We start from the raw sequence: 22,454 nt of genomic DNA, 5'->3' as shown, positions 1-22,454 counted from the left end.
TCATAAAGGCCATATATGAAAGATCCCCAGCTAATATCATCCTCAATGGGGAAAAACTGAGAGCTTTCCCCCTGAGATCAGGAACACGACAGGGATGTCCACTCTCACCACTGTTGTTCAACATAGTGTTGGAAGTCCTAACTTCAGCAATCAGACAACAAAAAGAAATAAAAGGCATACAAATCAACAAGGAAGAAGTCAAAGTTTCACTCTTCGCAGATGACATGATACTTTACATGGAAAACTCACCAGCTACAGCGGATACAGCAAAGTCACAGGATAAAAAATCAACTTAAAGAAATTGGTGGCATTTCTATATTATAATAATAAAGCAGCAGAAAGAGAAATCAAGCAATCAATCCCATTTAAAACTGCACCAAAACCCATATACCTAGGAATAAGCCAAACCAAAAGAGGTACAGTATCTATACACTAAAAACTATGGAAAGCTTAGAAAAGAAATTGAAGAAGACACAAAGAAATGGAAAAACATTCCATGCTCATGGATTGGAAGAACAAATATTGTTAAAATGTCGATATTACCCAAAGAAATCTACACATTCAGTGCAAACCTTCAAAGTAACACCAGCATTCTTCACAGAGCTAGAACAAATAATTCTAAAATTTGTATGGAACCAGAAAAGACCCTAAATAGCCAAAGAAATGTTGAAAAAGAAAACCAGAGCTGGAGGCATAACAGTTCTGGACGTTAAAGCTGTAGGGGTGTCTGGGTGGCTTGGTGGGTTAAGCGTCCGACTTTCGCTTAGGTCATGATCTCGTGGTTCGTGGGTTCGAGCCCCGCGTCGGGCTCTGTGCTGACTGCCAGCTCAGAGCCTGGAGCCAATTTCAGAGTCTGTATCTCCCCNTGAGTATATAGTGATGTCTTATCATGATTTTACTTTGCATTTATCTCATAACTAGTGATGTTGAGCACAATTTCATATGTCTATTGACCATATCCTCTTTGGTTAAATGTCTGCTCAAAATCTTTGCCTATTTTGGGGCGCCTGGGTGGCTTAGTCGGTTAAGCGTCCGACTTTCGCTTAGGTCATGATCTCGCGGTTCGTGGGTTCGAGCCCCGCGTCGGGCTCTGTGCTGACTGCCAGCTCAGAGCCTGGAGCCAATTTCAGAGTCTGTATCTCCCCCCCTCTCTCTGACCCTTCTCTGCTCACGCTGTCTCTCTCTCTCTCCTAGAAATAAATAAAAAAAAAATTAAAGTAAAAAATAAAAAAAAGAAATGAATGACAAGGATTTAAGAGCTAACTACAGAAAAGCAGTTTAATGAGCTCCAATATATTATGTGTTATTGGAGTCTCCAAAGAAGAAAAACAAATAATGGAAAATATTTAAAGAAGTAATTCAGAGGGGTGCCTGAGTGGCTCGGTTGGTTAAGTGTCCAACTTTGACTCAGGTCATGCTCTCATGGTTCATGACTTTGAGCCCCACATTGGACTCTGTGCTGATAGTGCAGAGCCTGCTTCCGATTCTCTGTCTCCCTCCCTCCCCCTCTCTCTCTCTCTGCCCCTTGCCCACTAGCACTCTTTCTCTTTCAAAATTAAATTAAAAAAAAAAAAAACTAATTCACAAAAGCTTTGTTTCCATTGAAACCTTGAATCTACAAATTGAAAAGGCACACACCCAGAACAGTCCACATGAAGATGTATTCTAGGGAAATTACTAGACTAACAATAAAAAAAAAAAAAAAAAGTCCTTTGGGCAGCCAGGTAAAAATCATGTCATAATAAGAAAAAGTGGCCTCAAACTAACAGACTGCAGTATTTAACAGCAGAAGACAATGGAATTAGACCTAAAAAATGTTTAAGGAAAGACTGCATGTGCCAAATTTAATAACCAGTCAAACTGTCCTTCAACTAAAAAAGCTGTAGTTTGAATATACAAAGGCTAGGAAAATATTATACACTTGAACCTTCCTTGATAAAACTATCAGAGGACAAATTTTAACCAATTAATAATAAACAGCTGGGGAGACTTTGGTGAAGTGACAAAATTTAAGTTTTAAAAAAGAAAAAATTTTAAAATTAAAAAAATTTAAAAATTAGTAATTTAAAAAATATAACTATGTTATATGAGGAATGAAGAACATGGTATAATTACACTCAAATGGGAAAATTTGAGGCCAAAACATTTCTAGATTTTAAAAGAGCTGCCATGTAGTTCAGAGGACAAAACCAGAAAGTGATAACTTAAACCAGTTATCTGGAGTCAGGTTTTAAGACCTATAAAGAAGAAATGGTAATCACTTCTAAAGATAGAACAGATTTTCTCAGGAGGTGGTGAAGATCCTAACAATCAAAGATAGGCAAAAACAAAGTGATGCTATTTGTCATCCTTTCTACTCATGGAAGTTTCTTTGAAAAGAGAAAATACTGGTAAGAAGCAGTGGATATAAACTGATTAAAATTTCTGGAGGGCAATTTGGCAACGTTGAAGAGAACCCGGGGCCTCCTCCCAGCCTATCCTCCATCTAGCCTGATCTCCAAATACAGGGAAGAAGCAAGTAACAGTGAGCAAGACTCCTATTTTATACAAATGGAACCTTTAGATATTTACAATATATTATTTGGGAAGAAAAAGAATTCTAAAAAACTAAGGTCAGGTCTAATCTGTTTTTATAACTTTATAGGTTCATAGAAAAATGAAGTTATAGGACAATAAGCACACATAGTATGTGTTTATTTCTGTGTTATGGACACTTATTTGTTACTTTTTACTTACTTCCTAAATTTTATACCTAAAATTTATTCCTACTTATTTCCTAAATTTTATACACTGGACATGTATCATTGTTATACCAAGAAAAATGAAAGGTTATCATGAAAAGTTAAATTCTCTATATAAAATGAAGTCAAGACCCACTGCTGACTTCCAGTGATAAAACACAGGGATCTATCAGCAAATCCTCTTCCAAACAAAACAATACAAAGCTAAACAGAATGGCCAGAAACAGTCATTTCAGGGATCTAGAAACTGACCAAAGGAAAAAAAAAAAAAAAGAGAGACTCTTATTTGTGAGAAACTGATGCAGTTTAGTAAGGAATAATGGGAGTTTGTGGCCTGGGCCTACTCCCAACCTCTCTTATCCCTCCTGCCCCTCAGGTGGGGTCACCACAACAGTAACGAAACCAGCAGCTTTGGCTCTGGTTGAACTAATCTGAAGAAAGCACAAAATCCCCACTCCCAGTGGGTCATATAACTGATAAAGAACTTTGAATGATAATATATAAAAAGAACTCTTACAACTCAATAAGAAGCAACAATCCAATAAAGAAATAGGCAAAAGACATGGGACGTTTAACCAAAGAAGATATACAAATGGGTAACATGTATATGAAAAATTTCTAACATTATTATTCATCAAGAAACAGCATTACAAATTCAGTAGAATGACTAGAATAATAAAAGAGTAATGGTATGCTGGCAAGGATGTAGAGAAATTGGGATCCCCATATAGATAAAAAGAATGTAAAATGGTGCAATCATTTTAGAAAAAAATTGGTAGTATCTTAAAACATTAAACAAAAATTTAGAATATGATGCAGCAATTCCACTCCTAGGTACCTGCCTGAGAAAAATAAAATACATTGTCACACAAAGACTTGTATATGAATATTCATAGCAGCATCATTCCTAATATTGGGAAATAACCCAAATTCTATGAAACGAATGAGTGAGTGAACAAAATGTGATACATAATAGAGTATTATTTGGAAATTAAAAAGGAATGAAATACTTATGCATTGCTACAACATGGATGAGCCTCAAGAATAGTATGTTAAGTGGGGTGTCTGGGTGGCTTAGTCAGTTGAGCATATGACTTTGGCTCAGGTCATGATCTTGCAGTTCATGAGTTTGAGCCCCACATCAGGCTCACTGCTGTCGTTGGCACACAGCCTGCTTTGGATTCTCTGTCGCCTCTCTCTACCCCTCCCCCATGTGCACTCTTTCAAAAATAAACATTAGGAAAAAAAGAATATAATGTTAAGTGAAATAAGCCAGTCACAGAACATATATTGTATGATTCCACTGATATTCCATTGTCCACTAAAGGTAAATGTACAGAAACATTAGTTTCTGTTCTAAATTAACATTTAGAAAATAGTAAATTAGTGGTTGTCTGAGGTTTGGGTGGGGGCAGAGGGTAGGATGGAGGGAGGGAGGGCAGATTGTGGGAATGAAACTAATCATAAATGGGCACAAGGAATCTTACTGAGGTGACAGAATGTTCCAGAATTAGGCTGTGATGCTATCTGCACAATTGGTAAATTTACTGAAAATTATTATATTGCATATTTTCAATGAATACACTTTAGGGTATGTAAATTACACTTCAAAAAAAGCTGTTAAAAAACATAGAAAAAGTCAACAAGTGCTTAATAACTTTCTGCCAAAATGGTACTGTGTATCAGTACAAAGAATATACTGATGTCAATATGCTTTTAGAAATATTCTACATTCCTCATTTTAATAGCACACATATTGTTCTTCAGTAATTCTAGACAAAATAATTCTGTAGCAGGTCACTTTTAAGTAATTACTTCTGCTATACCAATGTATAAAAAATTCTGAAAGCACAGGATCATTCTGGTGCTTAGTGTCTCCTGGTTATCTGGGAGCACCTGGCTGGCTCGGTCTGTGAAGCATGTAACTCTTGACCTCAGGGTCAGGAGTTCAAGCCCTGCACTGAGTGTGGAGCCTACTTAAAAAAGTAAATATATTAAAAATAAAAAAAGAATCCCTAAGTTATTTGAAGAAGGGACAGTTCTTAATGTCACTAATGTTAAACCTTTGTTCATCACTGTTGGCTGTCTTCCCAGAGACAAGGAGGATTTAAACAGAAGAGAGCGGGGGCGCCTGGGTGGCTCAGTCGGTTAAGCGTCCGACTTTCGCTTGGGTCATGATCTCGCAGTTCATGGGTTCGAGCCCCGCGTCGGGCTCTGTGCTGACTGCCGGCTCAGAGCCTGGAGCCTGTTTCAGATTCTGTGTCTCCCTCTCTCTCTGACCCTCCCCTGCTCACGCTGTGTCTCTCTCTCTCAGAAATAAAAAACATTTAAAAAAATAAAATAAATAAACAGAAGAGAGCAGTCTTACAGGAGGTTGCTGGGAGTTGAATTTGAAAAATGCTCTTCAAAGGCTATTCCTGCCATTGTTTCTCAACAAGTTTAGTGAAATATAAAGTCAGAAACAGAAGGTCGCTTTTTAAGAAGTTACAAAAACTCATCTAAAGTTAACAACCTAATATAGTAAGAACAACTACAATGTTAAACACATATCATTTTTGGAAAAATTAAGACCAAAACATACAGCTTAAGAAAATCCAAATGGGCTTAAAACCAATGCTGCATGTACTTGCAGGCCTACCTGAATTATTTACAGTGTAAAGCACAGAAATAAAGATATGTGCATAAGATCATTTATTTACATTGTAACTAAAACTAGTTTCTTAAATATAAAGGAATCTCTGGAAATTAAGACCAAAAGTAAATTACTTGATAAGACAATTTTACATCAAAATTCTCCTTACACAACTGTTTTTCTTTAGCTTTTCCACTGCTATTCTACATTTTCCCTAGAATGAGCCATTCAACTGAGTTCTATTATATAATTTCAACATATTTTTTCATACAGTAAAATAGAGTAAAAACTTAGCAATCATAATAATACCCTCTATTTCATTAAAAATATGTATTTTTTTTACAGATTAAGACTTCATTTACCAGTTAAAATGTTAGGCTCCCCTGGGACCTAGCTTTATTATCAAGATCATGGAATTCTGCCTTCAGCTTTGGACAATCATCCAATCCTCCACACAGAGGAAGCCCTAACTGAAGGAAGTACAGGGGTTAAAAGATCTGTATGTGCTAACTTTCCAACAGTCTAGCAAATTGGCTGAGAGCTACAAATTCTGGCAAGTGCACACTGATTCTCAGAACTCTAGAACCCTGAGAAGATACCTCACCTGTAACTCTAATTCCATGACTTGCCTATGACAAGTCAACCCATGACTACTCATCCTCTTCTTTCTTACTTATGGTGATACAGTACTGACCACCTGAGACAACCAGCTCATTTTTTTGATACTGGAATCTTTAGATACTTCTACTTGGAGAAACTTTACGTTACATTCTATCCAGCTCTAGTCTGCCCTATGACATGCGCAGATGAAGTCTATATCCTTTTATATGTTATACAATTTCAAGTAATTTACGTACTTCAAAATGTATCTGTAAAAGTAGTATAGACATTCAATTCTAATTATCAGTGCTTTCATGATTATAAACTAATCATTATTTATTCTAGACAGAGCTATCATTCCATTTTTAATTTTTAATCTTTTTAAAAAATATTTATTTATATTTCAGAGAGAGAGACACAGAGCATGAGCAGGGAAGTGACAGAGAGAGACGGAGAGAGACACAGAATCCAAAGCAGGCTCCAGACTCAGCTGTCAGCACAGAGCCTGATGTGAGGCTTGAACCCCACGGACCATGAGAACATGACCTAAACTGAAGTTGGACGCTTAACCGCCCCTGAGTAGTCTTTATTCATAATTTAAATATATGCACTCAATCAAAACTCAAACACAAGAGTTTAAACTAAAAAGTTACCCTATCCCAGTTATTGTGTTTCCTTGCAGAAGTTTTCTATGCTTAATTAAGCATATATATGCATACTACTTTTAAAAAGGCAAATGTAACTCTACTAGCGTGTATTTATGCACCTTGTTTTTGTTACTTGATCAATCTGGAGGTCTTTCCATATTGGCACATACAACTGTTTAATATTACATTATCTAGTGATACTATAATTGATTTAACCCATCTTACTATATTGTTTAGGTTATTTACAGTTCTTGCTATTACAAATATTAAAGCAATGAACATTCTTACCAACATTTTTACATAATTGTACAAGTATCTGCAAGATAAATTCCTAGAAGTGAGATTGCTAGATCAGTAAGTATGCAAATTATACATTTTGACACATACTGTCACATTATCCTGCAAAGATGCTCCACTGGTCTACAGCTTGATCAACAGCATTACCTAGGTTACTTGTAAACCTACCATTCATAAGCTTTGGTCCATTTTTAATTTTTTTATGTTTATTTTTGAGGAAGAGCCTGCTAGTGGGGGGAGGGGCAAAGAGAGAGGGAGACAGAGGCTCTGAAGCCCGCTTTGTGCTAACACAGCGCTGAGGTAGTGAGCCAGATGCAGATACAGGGCTCAAACTCACAAGATCATTATCTGAGTGGAAGTTGGATGTTCAACCGACTGAGCTACCCAGGTGCCCAACTTTAGTTCATTTTTTAATGGCTAGCTTTCTTTTTCTTAGTGACTTGTAGGAACTTTTTCTACATTAAAAAAAAAAGTAAATTAAATTTAGTCCTGTGTATTTTAAGTATCTGTCCTAGTTTGGGCATTTTTAAATGTTATTTGGGATTGTGCAGACATTTTAGTTATTTGTCAGAAAAATTCACCCAACTTTTTCTTTAGGGTTTCTAGCTTGGTTTTACTTTAGAAAAACACTTCTTGATCCAAAATTATGGTTTTATGGTTTTACTTTGGTATTTAAATCTTTGATCCATCTCTAGTTTAAAGAGTAAAGAAGAAATCCAGCAATTATTTTTCTCCAACTGGCTAACCATTGTAATTTAAACTGTTTTAATTTCTGTTACTATCTGATATGGTAGACCCTCCAAATTTAAGTTTTCTTAAAAATTTTAATGTGTAAATTTAACAGTTTTAAAGTAGCTATAATAAATCAAAGTTCTTGCAGCATCTTTTCCCATAAACCAATTATTTTGAATGACAAACTTTTTAAAAATCTCTAATCTGCTGGCTAGTTGCAAAACTTATATTTAGTTATATAACTTATATAAACTTAATTTTGCTATTACTTGCTACAGTTCCTCTTTAAAAATTCTTTTAAATGTTTCTTTATTTTTGAGAGAGAAAGAGAGACAGAGTGTAAGAGGCAGAGGGAGAGGGAGACACAGAATCCAAAGCAGGCTCCAGGCTCTGAGCTGTAGGCACACAGCCCAACACAGGTCTCAAACTCACAAACCAGGAGATCATGACCTGAGCTGAGGTCAGACACTTAACCAACTGAGCCACCCAGGTACCCTGCTATAGTACCTCTTTATAAACCACTGGAAATCCACAGTTACAAGTAACAGCTCAAGTAAGCTCTCTTACAGTTTCTGTTTCAGAAACTACTGGAGAAAGCTTCTTTATATTTGGGATTTCATTTGCCTAAATCACTGTAAGATTTGGATCGGAATTAATCTAATTTATTACCTTAGCATAGTCTTCTTTATCCAATTACCCCATTCTTTAACTTTATATGCTCCTTCATGCTTGTTTGTACTTTTACCACTGTCGCTAAAGCTTACTTAACAATCTTCTGCACTGGGACATTAAGCCATTATACACAATTGTGCTTCATACACACAGAAACTGACCCTGAAATAACCTAGATACTAGGAACTTTACCCACACTCAATTTTGACCAAATTTTTGTTTGATTTTTGAATTCTGTATGACAGAGATGAAAATTCTTCTTGCGGTACAATTCTGATTTCCATAGGAAAACTTGCATGCTTTTATTTGCCTATTATTAACATTGTCTTCCTCTAATACTTCATCAGCTTATTGTAGAAAAAAGCAAAATTAAAGGTTTAATTCTATTTAAAATTTGGTCTAAGTCCAGTAATATTAACAGTCTCTTCAGATCACAGAATTCCTTTCATTTCAAAGAAGTATAATCCATCTATAATGGAGAGTACTAAGGAAATCACTTTTTAAAAAAGACAAAGTAGGCTGTCACATAACAAAAGTAATTTTTTAATGAAGTTTTCAATGTATTTTTACATTACTGTTTTATTTGGTTCTCACAACAATCCTATATAAGCTGTTATCTCTATTTGATAGGTGAGGAAGGAGAGAGATTAGTGTATTGTCCAGGGTCACACAACCAACAGCCAGTAAGTGGTGGAGCCAAGATTCAAACCCATGTGTCCGGCCTTCAAGTCCTGCCTCATTCCAGTTCATGACAGGCTTCCCAAAGCCATCACACAGCAAGCCACTGCACAAAGAAGTTTATCAATCAAGATGTTTTGGCTGCAAGTAAGTGAAATTCTAGTTCAAACTGGCTAAAATAATAAGGACATGTATTATCCCATTATACTAATACAAAGAAGTTCAGGGGAAGGAAACATTCTAAGCTGGTAGATTCAGTGGCTCATGAATGTAACCACTGTTCTGCCACTTGCTGATTTATTAAGATATCCTTAGGCTGCCTTCCCTCTTGATCCATAGATAAGATATCTGTCAGCACCATCTGGGGTATATAATTCCTTGTTTACATTCAGTAGAGGAATTAGAGACAGAAATGTTTTATCCCAATTATGGAGCATACATCTTTCTCTTTTGAACAATTTAGGTTATGGGCCAGAAATAGTGTTTAGAAATATTTCATTGGATACTTCTCTACATTTCTAAACCACCTTTGCATCACATGGGAACATATGACTAGTTCAAAGCAATGAACTTTAAGGGAAGTGAATCATTTCCAGAATGAGGCAGATAAAAACATGTGTACCTCCTCTATCTCCTTTTATCCCTGATATAAACTAGGGGATACACGTCAAATGCTGAAATAGCAAATACCTCACAGAATGGAGGCAGTCTGGACACTAAAGTCACCAGATGGAGGAGGGATTCTGTCAACCTGCATCAGACTGTGAGTAAACTACAAATTTATCCATTTCCCCAAGCTACTGAGATTTCAGGGGAGTTCCTATTGGGACACTTGGTATTAATTACCCTGATTAAAGCAGATTACATGCCCACTCGAGGGAAAGCTATGCCTTGACCAGCCTATACATCATCCGAGATGGAATGGATGTGCAGAATTGCATTGACTTGAAGCAGTTTTACAGTAAGAGAATTCATGTGTTATTCAGTTGGAGACTCAAATGATTTTTTAAAGTACAAAATATTTACAATTATCCTGCTCATTCCCATAAATGGAAAATTGTGCCATTTTCACAAAAAATACCCTCCAAGATTGAATGCCTTTGCAGACATGCCTTTTATAAGGCATGCTGTTTTATGAGGATCTTCAAAAGACCCATTTAAACAAACAAACAAACAAAACTAAAGTCATGCATTAGTTTTAAATTTCACCTACCTTTTCTGTGCTAACATTTATTGAACACCTACTACTGCCTAGCCCTGAATAATAGGTAAGAGATACAAATAAGAAAGGACACCTGCGTTCAAACTTTAATGTCTGATAATGAGACAAATATGTCAAGAAAGCTGAACAGATGGCCAAATATTCTTTAAAATAAATTATCAAGAAAGCATACTGCTTAATAATGTCTAAGGTCAGGGATGCCTGGGTGGCTCGGTCAGTTAAGCATCTGACTTCAGCTCAGGTCATGATCTCACAGTTTGTGGGTTCGAGCCCACATCAGGCTCTGTGCTGATGGCTTAGAGCCTGTTTCAGATTCTGTGTCTCCCTCTCTCTCTGCCCCTTCCCCACTCATTCTCTGTCTCTCAAAACTGAATAAATGCTAAAAAAATTTTTAAAATAATAATGTCTAAGGTCAGAGTAAAGCAAATAACATAGCCAAGATTTAAGCTCAGGTTTGCCTGGCTCCAAAATTAGCCTATATTCTTTCTAAAACTCCAAATGAACAAAACAAAACAAAGACAAAAAACACAGGAGGTCAAGAAAAAATGAAGAAATTCATCGTGGCATTAAAGAAATGTAAATGTAGTCTGTTTGGGATGAGTTTGGTACCAAACATCAAACTAGAAACAACAAAGGTAACCATGATGGGTTTGAAACTTGAATTTGCAAAATATTTGTTGTATTACTTACGACATTTCAGTTCAGCTAAATAGAGAAGAGAACAACAATGAGAAGTACAAGCATCGACAATATGTGAGGAGATAGTGTGGTAGCCACAGTTGACAGAGATAATTAAGTAGAGATAGAAGAATCAAGAACCCAACATTTATGAGACAGCAAATATTCATGTCTTAAATGAGTCTCTCATTGATTATACCCATGTTGACCCCATGTGCTGTCTGCTTGAGATATGCAGATAAAAACCGATAGCTGTTCAGGACTCTATTAGCAAGTTACAACTATACCTAGGTGTACTTGCCTCTAATGATAGAGCAAGCTGTGTTGGCTCAGTCATGTTCCATCTGCTGAGCCCCTTTGCTCACACTCAACACTGGTCCTCAAAAATCCCACCATGATCCGGAAAGGTTGATGTGGTAGAGAAGATGAGAGACAGAATAGATGAATGTCATGTAACACAGGACTCAGAATGTGGGCCTTTCGTCCCACTGAAACACTTTCTACATAGTTAGCCTAGCAGATCTTTCCCTCCTTGTTTTGTGCTGTGTTTCAAGCTGGTCAATAAATCTGTGACTAGAATATCGTAACATGGTTTGTGAACCTTTCTGCACTAGGACCACAGTTCTTGCCTACACTGTGGGATGGATGTAAGGTAGCTGAGGATACATGGTGGTGACATTACAGGAGTGGAGGGGCTCAAATTAGGGACAAAGGCTACGAGGCCCAGGACATCCTTTGAATTGTTCCCAGCACCATCAAAAGTTGCGGCTAACTAAGGAGGAGTGGACTGCAAGGCCTGGATAATACCAACATATTTACCTACAAATCCACCAAAGATTTGCTGAATACACCAGAGACCAGAGCATCTAGAGTGTAAAAATCGACACACATGTATTCTAGGCCCTTCCTTCTTCAGTCACTGGGATATGGCAGCTCCTACTCTCAAGCCCACCTTCCTTGAAATACCCAGATGTCACCTTGAACAGAACAGCAGGAGGTGCAAGAGGTCTGAAAGGCTAGAGATTTCACCCGAGAGAGCTGGAGTCCTCTCAAAGTGACATTTAAAGGCAATACTAACTGGCAGGTATGGTTCCCATTCTGCCTGGGTGTAATTTATTGAGGAAAAATAGATGTTACAGTGAATAGGCTACAACTGCTTTGTAAATAGGAGTAGTAGGATTTTTGAGCCCATTTTGGTTTTATGAACAACGGTAGTAATATCGGAAGAGATAAAAGGAATGAGGAAGAGAAAGGTGGTTAGTCAATGGACATAGAAACGGAGAATCTTTGAACTCCATTTAATGGAGTGTTCCACTTCAACATACATACATATGCACACACACACTACAAATATTTAGTACTCTAGTACTCTGTCTAAACAACTATCTTCAGTAGCAGGGTATCTGAGCCGTTGCTACATATAAGCTATATCTAAGTAAATAAGTCCCAAACTAAAATCAAGTATGCCAGCCCCTATGCTTACATTTATGCAGGATTAGCTCTCACTTTTCTGCCACAAACATTAAAAAAAAATCTTGTTCTCCTTTAGCTATGTTTTTCCAGAAATACTATGCTAAAAATCCTAAAAACATAAACATTTCCATAAGTACAACTGGATAGAGAATAAAGGCTAACCTGAAGTTAAAGCATAGGAATGACAGAGAATCACTCCTTCACTAGAGTGAATAATCTCTTAAATAGTATGATTTTCATGTCAACCTTACATGAAATTTTGCATATACTGTGGATTAAACTAAGGAAAAATATGGAGTTTCATCATGGGTCAGAATGTGTTTCAACCAAGGTAGAGATCAATGCATGCAGGCCAAGGGCAAGAAGTAAGGGTCTAATCAGACAGAGATGACTGCATGTCTCAGGACAAATAGGTTGATCTGCTGCCTCATACTCCACACGTTTCCTGTCCTAAAGTATTTGTTTTATACAGTTGGAAAGATGCAATGAAATAAAAGCTCAATATTTTACAACAGAAAAAAAAAGATTTTGAAGAAAACTCTTGGTAATGATAAAAAGATAACCACCTGGATACTACAAGGCTCAGGGCTAAAGAGACAGAGACAAGCACACAGGATACCAAAAAGTTCCAAGCACAAAAATGAAGGAGTTTTACTATGAAAATTCAATCTGTGGGGCTGATTTACCATCTGGTGACCATTTGGGGCATATACGTAAAAAAAAAATTGCCCAGATATCTCTAGATGTTTTAGGATGTCATCACAACCTACCACAAATTGCAGCTGTTTCTGAAACTGTAAAAAAAGAACAAAAGATCTTACCTAAATGTGATGATACAGAAGTGAGCAGTTGATAATAAAGATTACGATATTTCTCATTTAGCTCATTTGGGGACAAATAAAATGCCTCCTTGGAAGACAATACCAGCTTGAAATAGAACTATACTTGATATATATGCATTTTCTATATACTGAAATAAAAATTTAAATCAGCATTCTGTAAACTGTATAATTGACAATATGTGGTTATTGCAAAAAAGTTATATATAAGCATCAACAGAACTGCTTTTGAAATTTATTAATTCAACCCTAGAAATACACACATTTCCCCATGGATTTTACATCAGTGTTATTTATTGGTGCCACTGTATTATAACCAGAAGTTTCTACAGTCGATTAATGCTTCACAAACATTTATCAAACAAGCTCTTTCTCCGTCACTTTCAGCAACCATGCTGAAACAGAAATTCTAGCTATTACTAAATGAAAACAAAAATGTGAAAAGGAAAAGGTCATACACATACTCAGAAGGAACAAATTTGTGGTTATTTTAATTCTTTCTCAGTCTAGCCACTAGATTTTTCCAGTAACTACAATTAAGCATTCATATTTAACTCATCTCTAACAAGGAAGTCTGAAATGCTTGAGAATGCTCTACTTTAAATCTAGTTGTCCTAACCGCATAAACTCCTGCACGCTTGCTTCTTCCTTCATCTTTTTTGGAAAGACAAATAGACAAAAATGCTGAATGCTGCCCCAAACACAGTTTAACATCCATTTGAATAGATAGGAATTTAAGTAACAAACCTTCCCCCACCACCTAGAAAGGAAAAACAAAATCGCACAAACATCTCAGCAAAACCAGGAGGGCACAGGCCTCTCCTCAGCCCCGCAGTGTCCACAGAAGATGGGGGCAGCCTGTACTCACACAGATGGCGAGAGCGCCTGCCCCCATTCTCGCAGGAAGTGCCTGGTAGAAGTGATGAAGACCGGATGAAAACATCAAAATGACAGCAAAGTACGAGAATTCCATGCAGCAGATATGCTTTCATTTGAAAAACAGTTCCTAATCCAGAGGCCTCACAGCGAGCAAAGAGCAGCTCCTAACATTTTCGGAAGTGTGGTTTTGCTTCTCACTCGGCTGAACCCACATGGCTGGCAGGACTGCCTGGAGTTGAAATCTGATCCAGAGCGTCTAGTACTGGCAAGTAGTGGAGGTCATGTGACATGGGCCTTGAGCTGCTGACATCTTTTCCTTAAACCTGACTTGCCAAATACCACACAGGCTTTCTCCGTTCAGAAAACGCCCATCACCTGGTGGTATTCATTAATCAGAGGACTAAGCCCAAACAGTGAATATGCAAACCTGCTTCCTAGTTGCTACTCCTAAGAAAAATTCACATATTCACACTCAGGTTTCAATCTGCAGGCACATTCTTCACTTTTCTGAGGCACTTTTCTCTTTCACTGCCCCTTAGAAACCAGTTAAATTCTATCAAAATGTTCTTCCCTCCACTGTTAGTCTATAATTTCTAAATGAAAATACTTTATTTTATGCAGCTTTTACCACTTCTCATTACTTCTGAATTATCTTATTCACAGATATTGGTAATCAACATAAAACAACATGTTTCTAGACTTCCACAATTCAACATATGTGATTTATAGTCTGGAAAATCAGCCTCTGGTTGACCTTTCAACAATGTCCTACTTTATATGCTGTTGTCATTAGAAAATATGACAGACTTTACAATTTCCAAATATTTGAACTGATAGCTAAAATATCCATTTCACATAACCCAGAAGGACACTGTCCTATTTTTTTATTACCACTTTTTTGTCAAATCTTTTTTAGTGGCACATTTAAGAGAATGCTGACTAATACTGTGTGAGAAATTTCACTTTACCCAATTTTAAAAGACTTACATTGCCCTCAAAACATAACAGAAGTATATCTTAAAGGTACCAGGTGTGAAGACAAGGGAAAACTAGAATCAGTTCCCATTTCAGTACTTCCCTTCAAATCTAACATACTTTGTATATTTCTAGCCAATCAACAGCTTCCCACAGCAAAGCCAGAGAACATGACAAAGTACATTTTATTTCAACGCATGCATGTATAACATTGCAAAGACTACTTCCACAAAGTGCACTAACACAATCCGAAGGCCAAACAATGGAATGGGAGTGGGAGAATGAACATAACTCCCTCCACTGAAAAAGAAAATATTTTTCTGCTTCCACCTAATCTAGATTTTATCACTTGTGCTTTCCATTCACCCACTGGAAAATGAGGCTATTATAGAATATTATTTTAAAACAAACTTTTCCCAATATATTAAAATTTTGTCTTTTCTGCTTATATACATATTGCCAGTCCTTGGTGAAAAATAAAAGCCTAAATATTAGGTCAATTTTTATTACCTACACTGGTTCAGGCACTATGCAATGATAAACAATGATAAGAAAGACATGGTACCTTCTTTAATGGATCATCCAATGGGAGATAAATCTTTGTGATTAGTTACTACAAAGGCAGTAATAAAGAAGCAGAGATGAGGTAATGAAAGAATAACAGGATACTCATAAATATTTAACATATTTCTATTTTCTTTTTAATATTTTTAAAAAACATAATCTAAATCTAATTTTTGGGTTTTCTATCCCAATTTTTTTCACTTAATATTGTATCACTGACATGCTCCCATACTGTTAACACTACAATTTTAATCACATACAATATGTTCTGTATATATAATGGTTTCTTTAGTCATTCTCTTGTTTTTAGACATTTACATGGTTTCTCATCTTATGTATGTGACTATAAGTAATGCTTTATCCTCATTCTGATTATTTTCTAGTCAAGACTCCAGAAAGTGAAATTGCTGGATCACATTAATATTAACATGTACTATACTTGTGGATACACATGGACTCTGGCAGTTTATAATCTACAATTCACGCTACCCAAGTTTGAATATTTTGTAAAATATATCATAATTTAATAAATGAAATGGATTTCACTCAAAAATTCAGATTTATCATTAAATATATGAAAATTCCTGATTGGTCATTTGTATTTTCTATTCCATGTGTAGCACTGTCCATTTATCAAATGGAATCTTAACAAATCTCTTTTATAAACTCATTTTAAGGATTAAATTATATAATCTATAAAAAGCACTTAGTATGTTACCTGGCAAATAAAAATAGCAATTTTGGATGCTTATCATATGGTTGGATTATTCATTTACATGGAATTTTTTTGAAATATAGTAAAAAATGATCTAAATTGATTTGATGTTTATTTTCCATTTAACTACTGTGGCCCACAGGGTTAATTCTTTACAATATGCAATCTCTCTTTCTGATACCATTAGAGCTTCTTTTACCTATTAGTTGGGGCTGAGCCCATAGTTGTTCATCTACATATTGCATTTCCCAAACTTTTATACCAGTAGATAGGGCCATATGACCATGTACTCATTAACAGAATGTGAATGGATTGGATATGTACAACTTCTGTGTCACATGCTTCATAGGAAATCTCTTGCTTCCTGTTTCCTCTCCTTCCTCTACATCACATGCTAGAATATGAATACATCTCGCTCGGACCATGGAGAAGAGATAGTCCCAGGGGATCAAAGAGTGAGTAGATGAAAGTAACCTTGACCTCTCAATGACCTTGTCGAGTATGGCTGCATTAACATGCCTTTATCAATTAGACTCCTATAGGAGGAAGAAATAAAACTCTCAAATGTTTTACTATATTTCAAAGTCCTGTGTGTCTGTAAAACAAGTTTGTCTTTAACTTAATATACTAACCAAATGACTCTATTCCATTTATTGAGCAAGTTTTTCATTTCCCAAGTATGAGATTGTCATTACTATATATTAAATTCATATATGTACACTTACATACACATGCACAACACAGTCTTTTTCAGGCTAATATATTCTGTCCAGGCTTTTCTTTCGTCCATTGTTTACCTAGTTTTATTCCACATACATTATATTTTGAATAACTATGTTTATAATTGACTTAAGTAGCTGATAAAGATAGCCTTCTCTCATTATATTTTTGGACAAAATTATATTGCCCCTTCCCAATTTTTCATGATGGATTTCAAAAACATTGTGATGTTAGAACAAGTTAGAACATAAAAATAGTATACCTTGTATTATTGTTCCTAATACGTATATATAATACTACATAAGGATGACAAAAATCTAGTCCTTATTTTCACAAGTACTTACACACTATTATAAAGTGAAACTAGTACTGTACCAAATTTATCCTTATTTTTGGTAATGACTATATATCACTGCAAAAAGAAACCCTGAATAGGTCATTTAACAAACAGCACTAAAAATCATTCTTCACATAAGAATATCTTTCCATGGCATAGGTCTAAAATTGGAGTGTGAAATAATTTTCCTCATGACCAAATAGATGCAAGCGATAGTAGAGTCAAATTCTAGAAAGTTCTCTGAGCTGGCAAACATATATATACATATTCCTAAGTATTGATTTTCAAAGACTCTTAAGATATACAAGCTGCAGGCCAAGAGATCTGTTAATATAAAATATGAGCTATTGCTTTTTTCCCCTGAAAGAATAAAGTAATTGTAACAAATACTATTCCTAATAGTTCACTCTGGTAGGCTAATTCCATGACTACTCCCAGAAATGCTGAAATACCACGTCAGGACAAAGGAGCCCTATTTTCAAGATCTGTGAGCTCCCTGGAGGAAGGAGTCAAGGTGACTTCATAACTGATGGTCAGGCCGCTTGGATGCTTCATTCAAATGACCCTCTAACCTGGAGAAGTTTGATGAAGAGATCTAAACAGGCGTTATCCTCTTGCCACCAAAGAAGCTAAAAATGCTTCAAAGTTGAGTTCTCTGAGGGTAACTGGCAGAGCTATCGTTTTCAAAAGACAAAATCTCTTCAGCTGGAGTAGCAATAACCGTTGTCAGAACAGCAATGGTCAGCAATTACAGTACTGCTGGCCGTGTAGCAGAGACTAGCAAGTATCATGGGGTATGGTGGCAGCAGCACTGATAGCATCAACCACCTGATGCCTGTTAGAGATAGGACCATTGGAGGCTTTTTCTTCTACACTCAGTCTGTCTATACTCCAGCTCTATCTCTATCCCAGCTATTTCTCAAGGAGTATCCTAGCCTGGACCAGAATCAATAGCATCCCATCAGACAGGGTATTAGAGGTCAGTTAGCAACTATTTATTTTTTATATACTATATGATCTCTTGACCAGAGAGGTTCAGGTATTTTGGTTTTTTAATCCCTAGCAGTATGTGCACCTGAAAGATTATTTGTTCTAGGTCAGGAATCAGCAAACTATAGCCTGTGGGCCATATCTGGCCACCATGGGCCCAATACAGCTGCTCTAGATCAACTCTGGTTGCACCCATCTGTTTATATAACATGCATGGCTACTTTGGTACTCCAGTGGTCAAGGTTAGTGTCTGCAACAAAGACTGAACCTATGGCCCACAAGGCCTAAAACATTTACCATCTGACCCACTACAGAAAAAGGCTGCTGAGCCTTGCTGGTAGGCTATTCAGTAACATTGCTAGGCATGAAAATCCTTACATATTCATAGACAGACTATTCTGTGGACCTTGGTTCCTTGGAAATAATAAGGTTTATTAGTCTACTTTGTAAAAACTGATCCATTACCTGGCCTTCTCCTAATTATATTCTGAAGGATTTTCCAGAAAGGTCCAGTTCATAATCTGATGATATTTCTGTTCTGAACTCTAGATGCATTCTCATCCCATTTGAGAGGGAAAAAAATTACCATACTCCTAGGAAAAGATCCATTGTTCTGTAGCCATGGAAACAGCCAATATAACTCATTTTAAACCTGTTCAATCGACCAGCACCTTGCCTTAGTAAACCAAGTAATTTTGTAAGCCAACCTATCAGTAACAGCCCAAGAAGGGGCTCACTCTAATAAGCATGTCTTTGAGTGTCAGCCAATCAATAACTGTCTCATTTGAGTAACCACTCTGCTTCCAATGAGGTCACACTCCTGCAAGCCCACCTATGTGGTTATCAGTCTGCTCTGCTCAGTAAGACGATGCCTAACCACCAGAGTTTTCCCCCTCTATGATGGTCAATAAATTCAGCTTTGTCTTTTTGTCAGGTACACAGTGTTGATCTTGTCATTCTTCAACACACCCTTAGTTTAGACATCCCAATTCCATTAATGGGATCCAAAATATGGGTCATTATTTAAGCCCATTGTTTGACCTGCATTTCTATTACTTCCTCACAAGCTTACTTATGTCCCTTTTTCCAGCTCTGTTTATGGCCCCACCTTAATGCTTGGCATGCCTCTTGACTAAGACTAGATTGCTGGATACAATTCCCTATCCCTTCCCTGGAAGCCAAAGAAGACCCACTTTGCCAGTGTCCACAGAAGGAGAGAATCAGAACCCAGTCCTGTAAGAAGTGGGCAAGAGTACTGATGGGAATGGAAAGTTCCATTCCTCAGGCATCGAAAACTAGATAAGAGCTGCATTTTCTTTTGAAAACAGTTTATTTTCCTATTAAGTTTGCTAAAACCATAATTTAACTTCTAAACTTCATAAGCACTTATGTAATACACAGGGTGTACCTATTTGTATTCAAGGAATTATGGCTAAGAGGAGGTATGAATAATGGTATAGTACTTAAATCATGAAATATATGTAAAAAATATTTAGGACACAAATTGCAAATCTTGAGAAGGTATTCTGTTTGGCCATTCTGTATCACCAGCATAGTGATTTGAAAGGCTATGTACCTAGGTGGGAATTATTATTACTATTAATCAACACACTTTAATACTCATTGTTCCTTATGCTGCCTGCTTCACAGTTTATGCTTACCTCACGGACCCTGAAGGCACTTGAGTCTTAATCCTTCAATTAACAAATACAATACACTACACTGTATAATCAAATTTGAAATGTGTGCCCTTAGTACTTAAGAATTTGAAGCCATGGGGTGCCTGGGTGGCTCAGTCAGTTAAGCATCCAGCTCTTGATTTCAACTCAGGTCATAATCTTATGGTTCCTGGGATAGAGCCCTGCAGAGCTTGCTTAGAACTCTCTTTCTCTGCCCCTTGCCCATCCTTGGGCACTTACTCTCTTTCACAAAAATAAATGTTAAGAAGAAAATAATTTGAAAAAGGAAAAAAACGTGATGGATGAAGGTGACTGGAGTCTGCTAGGTATTGAGCAGACTTCTACAGAAGTCATTGATTAGGAAGGCAGAGGAAGGAGAAGGCATTCTAATGTGGGTCTGTGTGATGAGCAAAGAGATGGACATTAGTATAAAAAGGGACTTCAAATAGAAGACATGTAGGCAGGACCTCATTTAGGAGCCACTGTAGGTTCTTAAATAAATACCTTGACAAAAGCAGGGCCAGATTAATCTGAAGTGTGACTAAAATGTGCTAAAAAGGAAACTTCTTATAACTAAACGGACCCCGTTAACAATTGCCCAGCTGAGAAGACAATGTCTTGAATTTAGATACTGAAAGATAAATCACAAACTTTGTAGAAAGAACCTGTAAGATTGATAACTGGGGGCGCCTGGGTGGCTTAGTCGGTTAAGCGTCCGACTTTCGCTCAGGTCATGATCTCGCGGTTCGTGGGTTCAAGCCCCGCATCGGGCTCTGTGCTGACTGCCAGCTCAGAGCCTGGAGCCTGTTTCAGTCTGTGACTCCCTCTCTCTCTGACCCTCCCCTGCTCACGCTCTCTCTCTCTCTCTCTCTCTCTCTCTCCTAGAAATTAAAAAAAATTGATAACTGACTTTATATAAGAGACAAAAGCGGTGTCAGGTAGTCAAGAACAGCATGAAGGAGTATTCTAAGGTTTGTTTCCCAGGACAATGAAATTGTGCCTAGTAAGTAGTATATCTTAAACTCCAGCCTGCCTGGCTAATTCCAATTTATGCTTGTTGATTCAGTGCATTTACTAACAGCATCCCTTTTCAATCTTAAAAGTGTTCTGGGAAAGCTGAGGCTGAGGGAGGTGACAGTGAAGGGTGCTGCCAGGGTATCAGGACTTGCTCCACCAGGATCCTCAGAAGGGAGAGTTCAAGACTTCCATCTTTGTATGTGGAATCTTAAAAAATTAAAGAAAAAAACCAATGCCAGTATTGTGGATAATATCATATAGTCTAATTAGAGTCTAGGAAGAAATGAGAGAAAGATTGGACTAGAAAAAAATTTTTGAAAATAAAAGCTGAAATTTTTCAAAATTGATAACAAATATTAACCCTCAGCACTACAGACCTCTAGAAGGATAAAGAAAACCACTCATATTTTTAACAGAGCTAACAATGAGAGTTAAAGACCAAAAAACTCTTTAAAGTAAACCAGAAAAAATACTTACTTTTTTTAAGTTTACTTATTTATTTAGAGAGCACGTGCAGAGGAGTGACAGAGAGAGAGAGGTAAGGACAGAGAATCCCAAGCAGGCTCCACACTATCAGCATGGAGCCCAATGTGGAGCTTGAACCATGAACTATGAGATCATGACCTGAGCCAAAAATCAAAATTTAACTGACTGCGATACTCAGGCATCCTGAAAGATACTTACCTTTAATGGAACAATAGGAGTGACAACTTAGTTCTCATAAGAAATAATGGAGACCAGAAAATAATGGACTGATATGTCTAGAGGGTTTTGAAGGAATAGGGTAAGGCAAAGAAACTCTACCAGAATTATATACCCAGAGAAAATGTTCTTCATGAAATAAAGGTGAAGTAGGGGCGCCTGGGTGGCTTAGTCGGTTAAGCGTCCGACTTTCGCTTAGGTCATGATCTCGCGGTTTGTGGGTTTGAGCCCCGCATCAGGCTCTGGGCTGACTGCCAGCTCAGAGCCTGGAGCCTATTTCAGAGTCCGTGTCTCCCTCTGTCTCTGGCCCTCCCCAGCTCACGCTGTCACTCTCTCTCTCACCTAGAAATAAATAAAAATATTAAAAAAATAAAGGTGAAATAAAAACATTTTAAGATAGAGGAAAGCTGAGTAAATTTTGTGAGTTCACACTATAAGAAATGCTAAAAGGAGTTCCTTGGGTGAAGGGAAGTGATACCAGATGGAAAAACTGGATCTACTAAAAGGAATGAGGAATGTTGTAAGTGGTAAACATGTGGAAGCAGGTTTTTGATTCTGAGAAGCTGTGGGTGTCTTGTGTGATTTGCTGTGATTCTGTGGGACACTGGCAATGAAAGACAGCTCAATGATGGACTTTGGTGCCCTGAAGGGACTTTGGGCAGCCT

The 22,454-nt window shown here is 37.1% G+C and overlaps 1 protein-coding gene across 1 annotated transcript in view; it reads right to left on the bottom strand.

Moving 5' to 3' along the window:
* LOC120240610 (protein FAM13A-like) overlaps positions 1–14,279 on the bottom strand; it is a gene marked incomplete at its 3' end in the record, with an annotated part of 35,458 nt that extends 21,179 nt beyond the window's left edge. The window contains exon 1 of the mRNA XM_039245371.1: positions 14,080–14,279. Within this exon, the coding sequence (XP_039101302.1) occupies positions 14,080–14,184 (105 nt within the window). The remainder of the gene's footprint in view (positions 1–14,079) is intronic.
* Positions 14,280–22,454: the final 8,175 nt, after the last annotated feature.

Source organism: Hyaena hyaena, unplaced genomic scaffold (assembly GCF_003009895.1).
Source record: "Hyaena hyaena isolate Hyena2069 unplaced genomic scaffold, ASM300989v1 scaffold_255, whole genome shotgun sequence".
Lineage (NCBI taxonomy): Eukaryota > Metazoa > Chordata > Mammalia > Carnivora > Hyaenidae > Hyaena > Hyaena hyaena.
The sequence above is the reverse complement of the archived record's forward strand: the minus strand, read 5'-3'. Positions and strand labels throughout refer to the sequence as shown.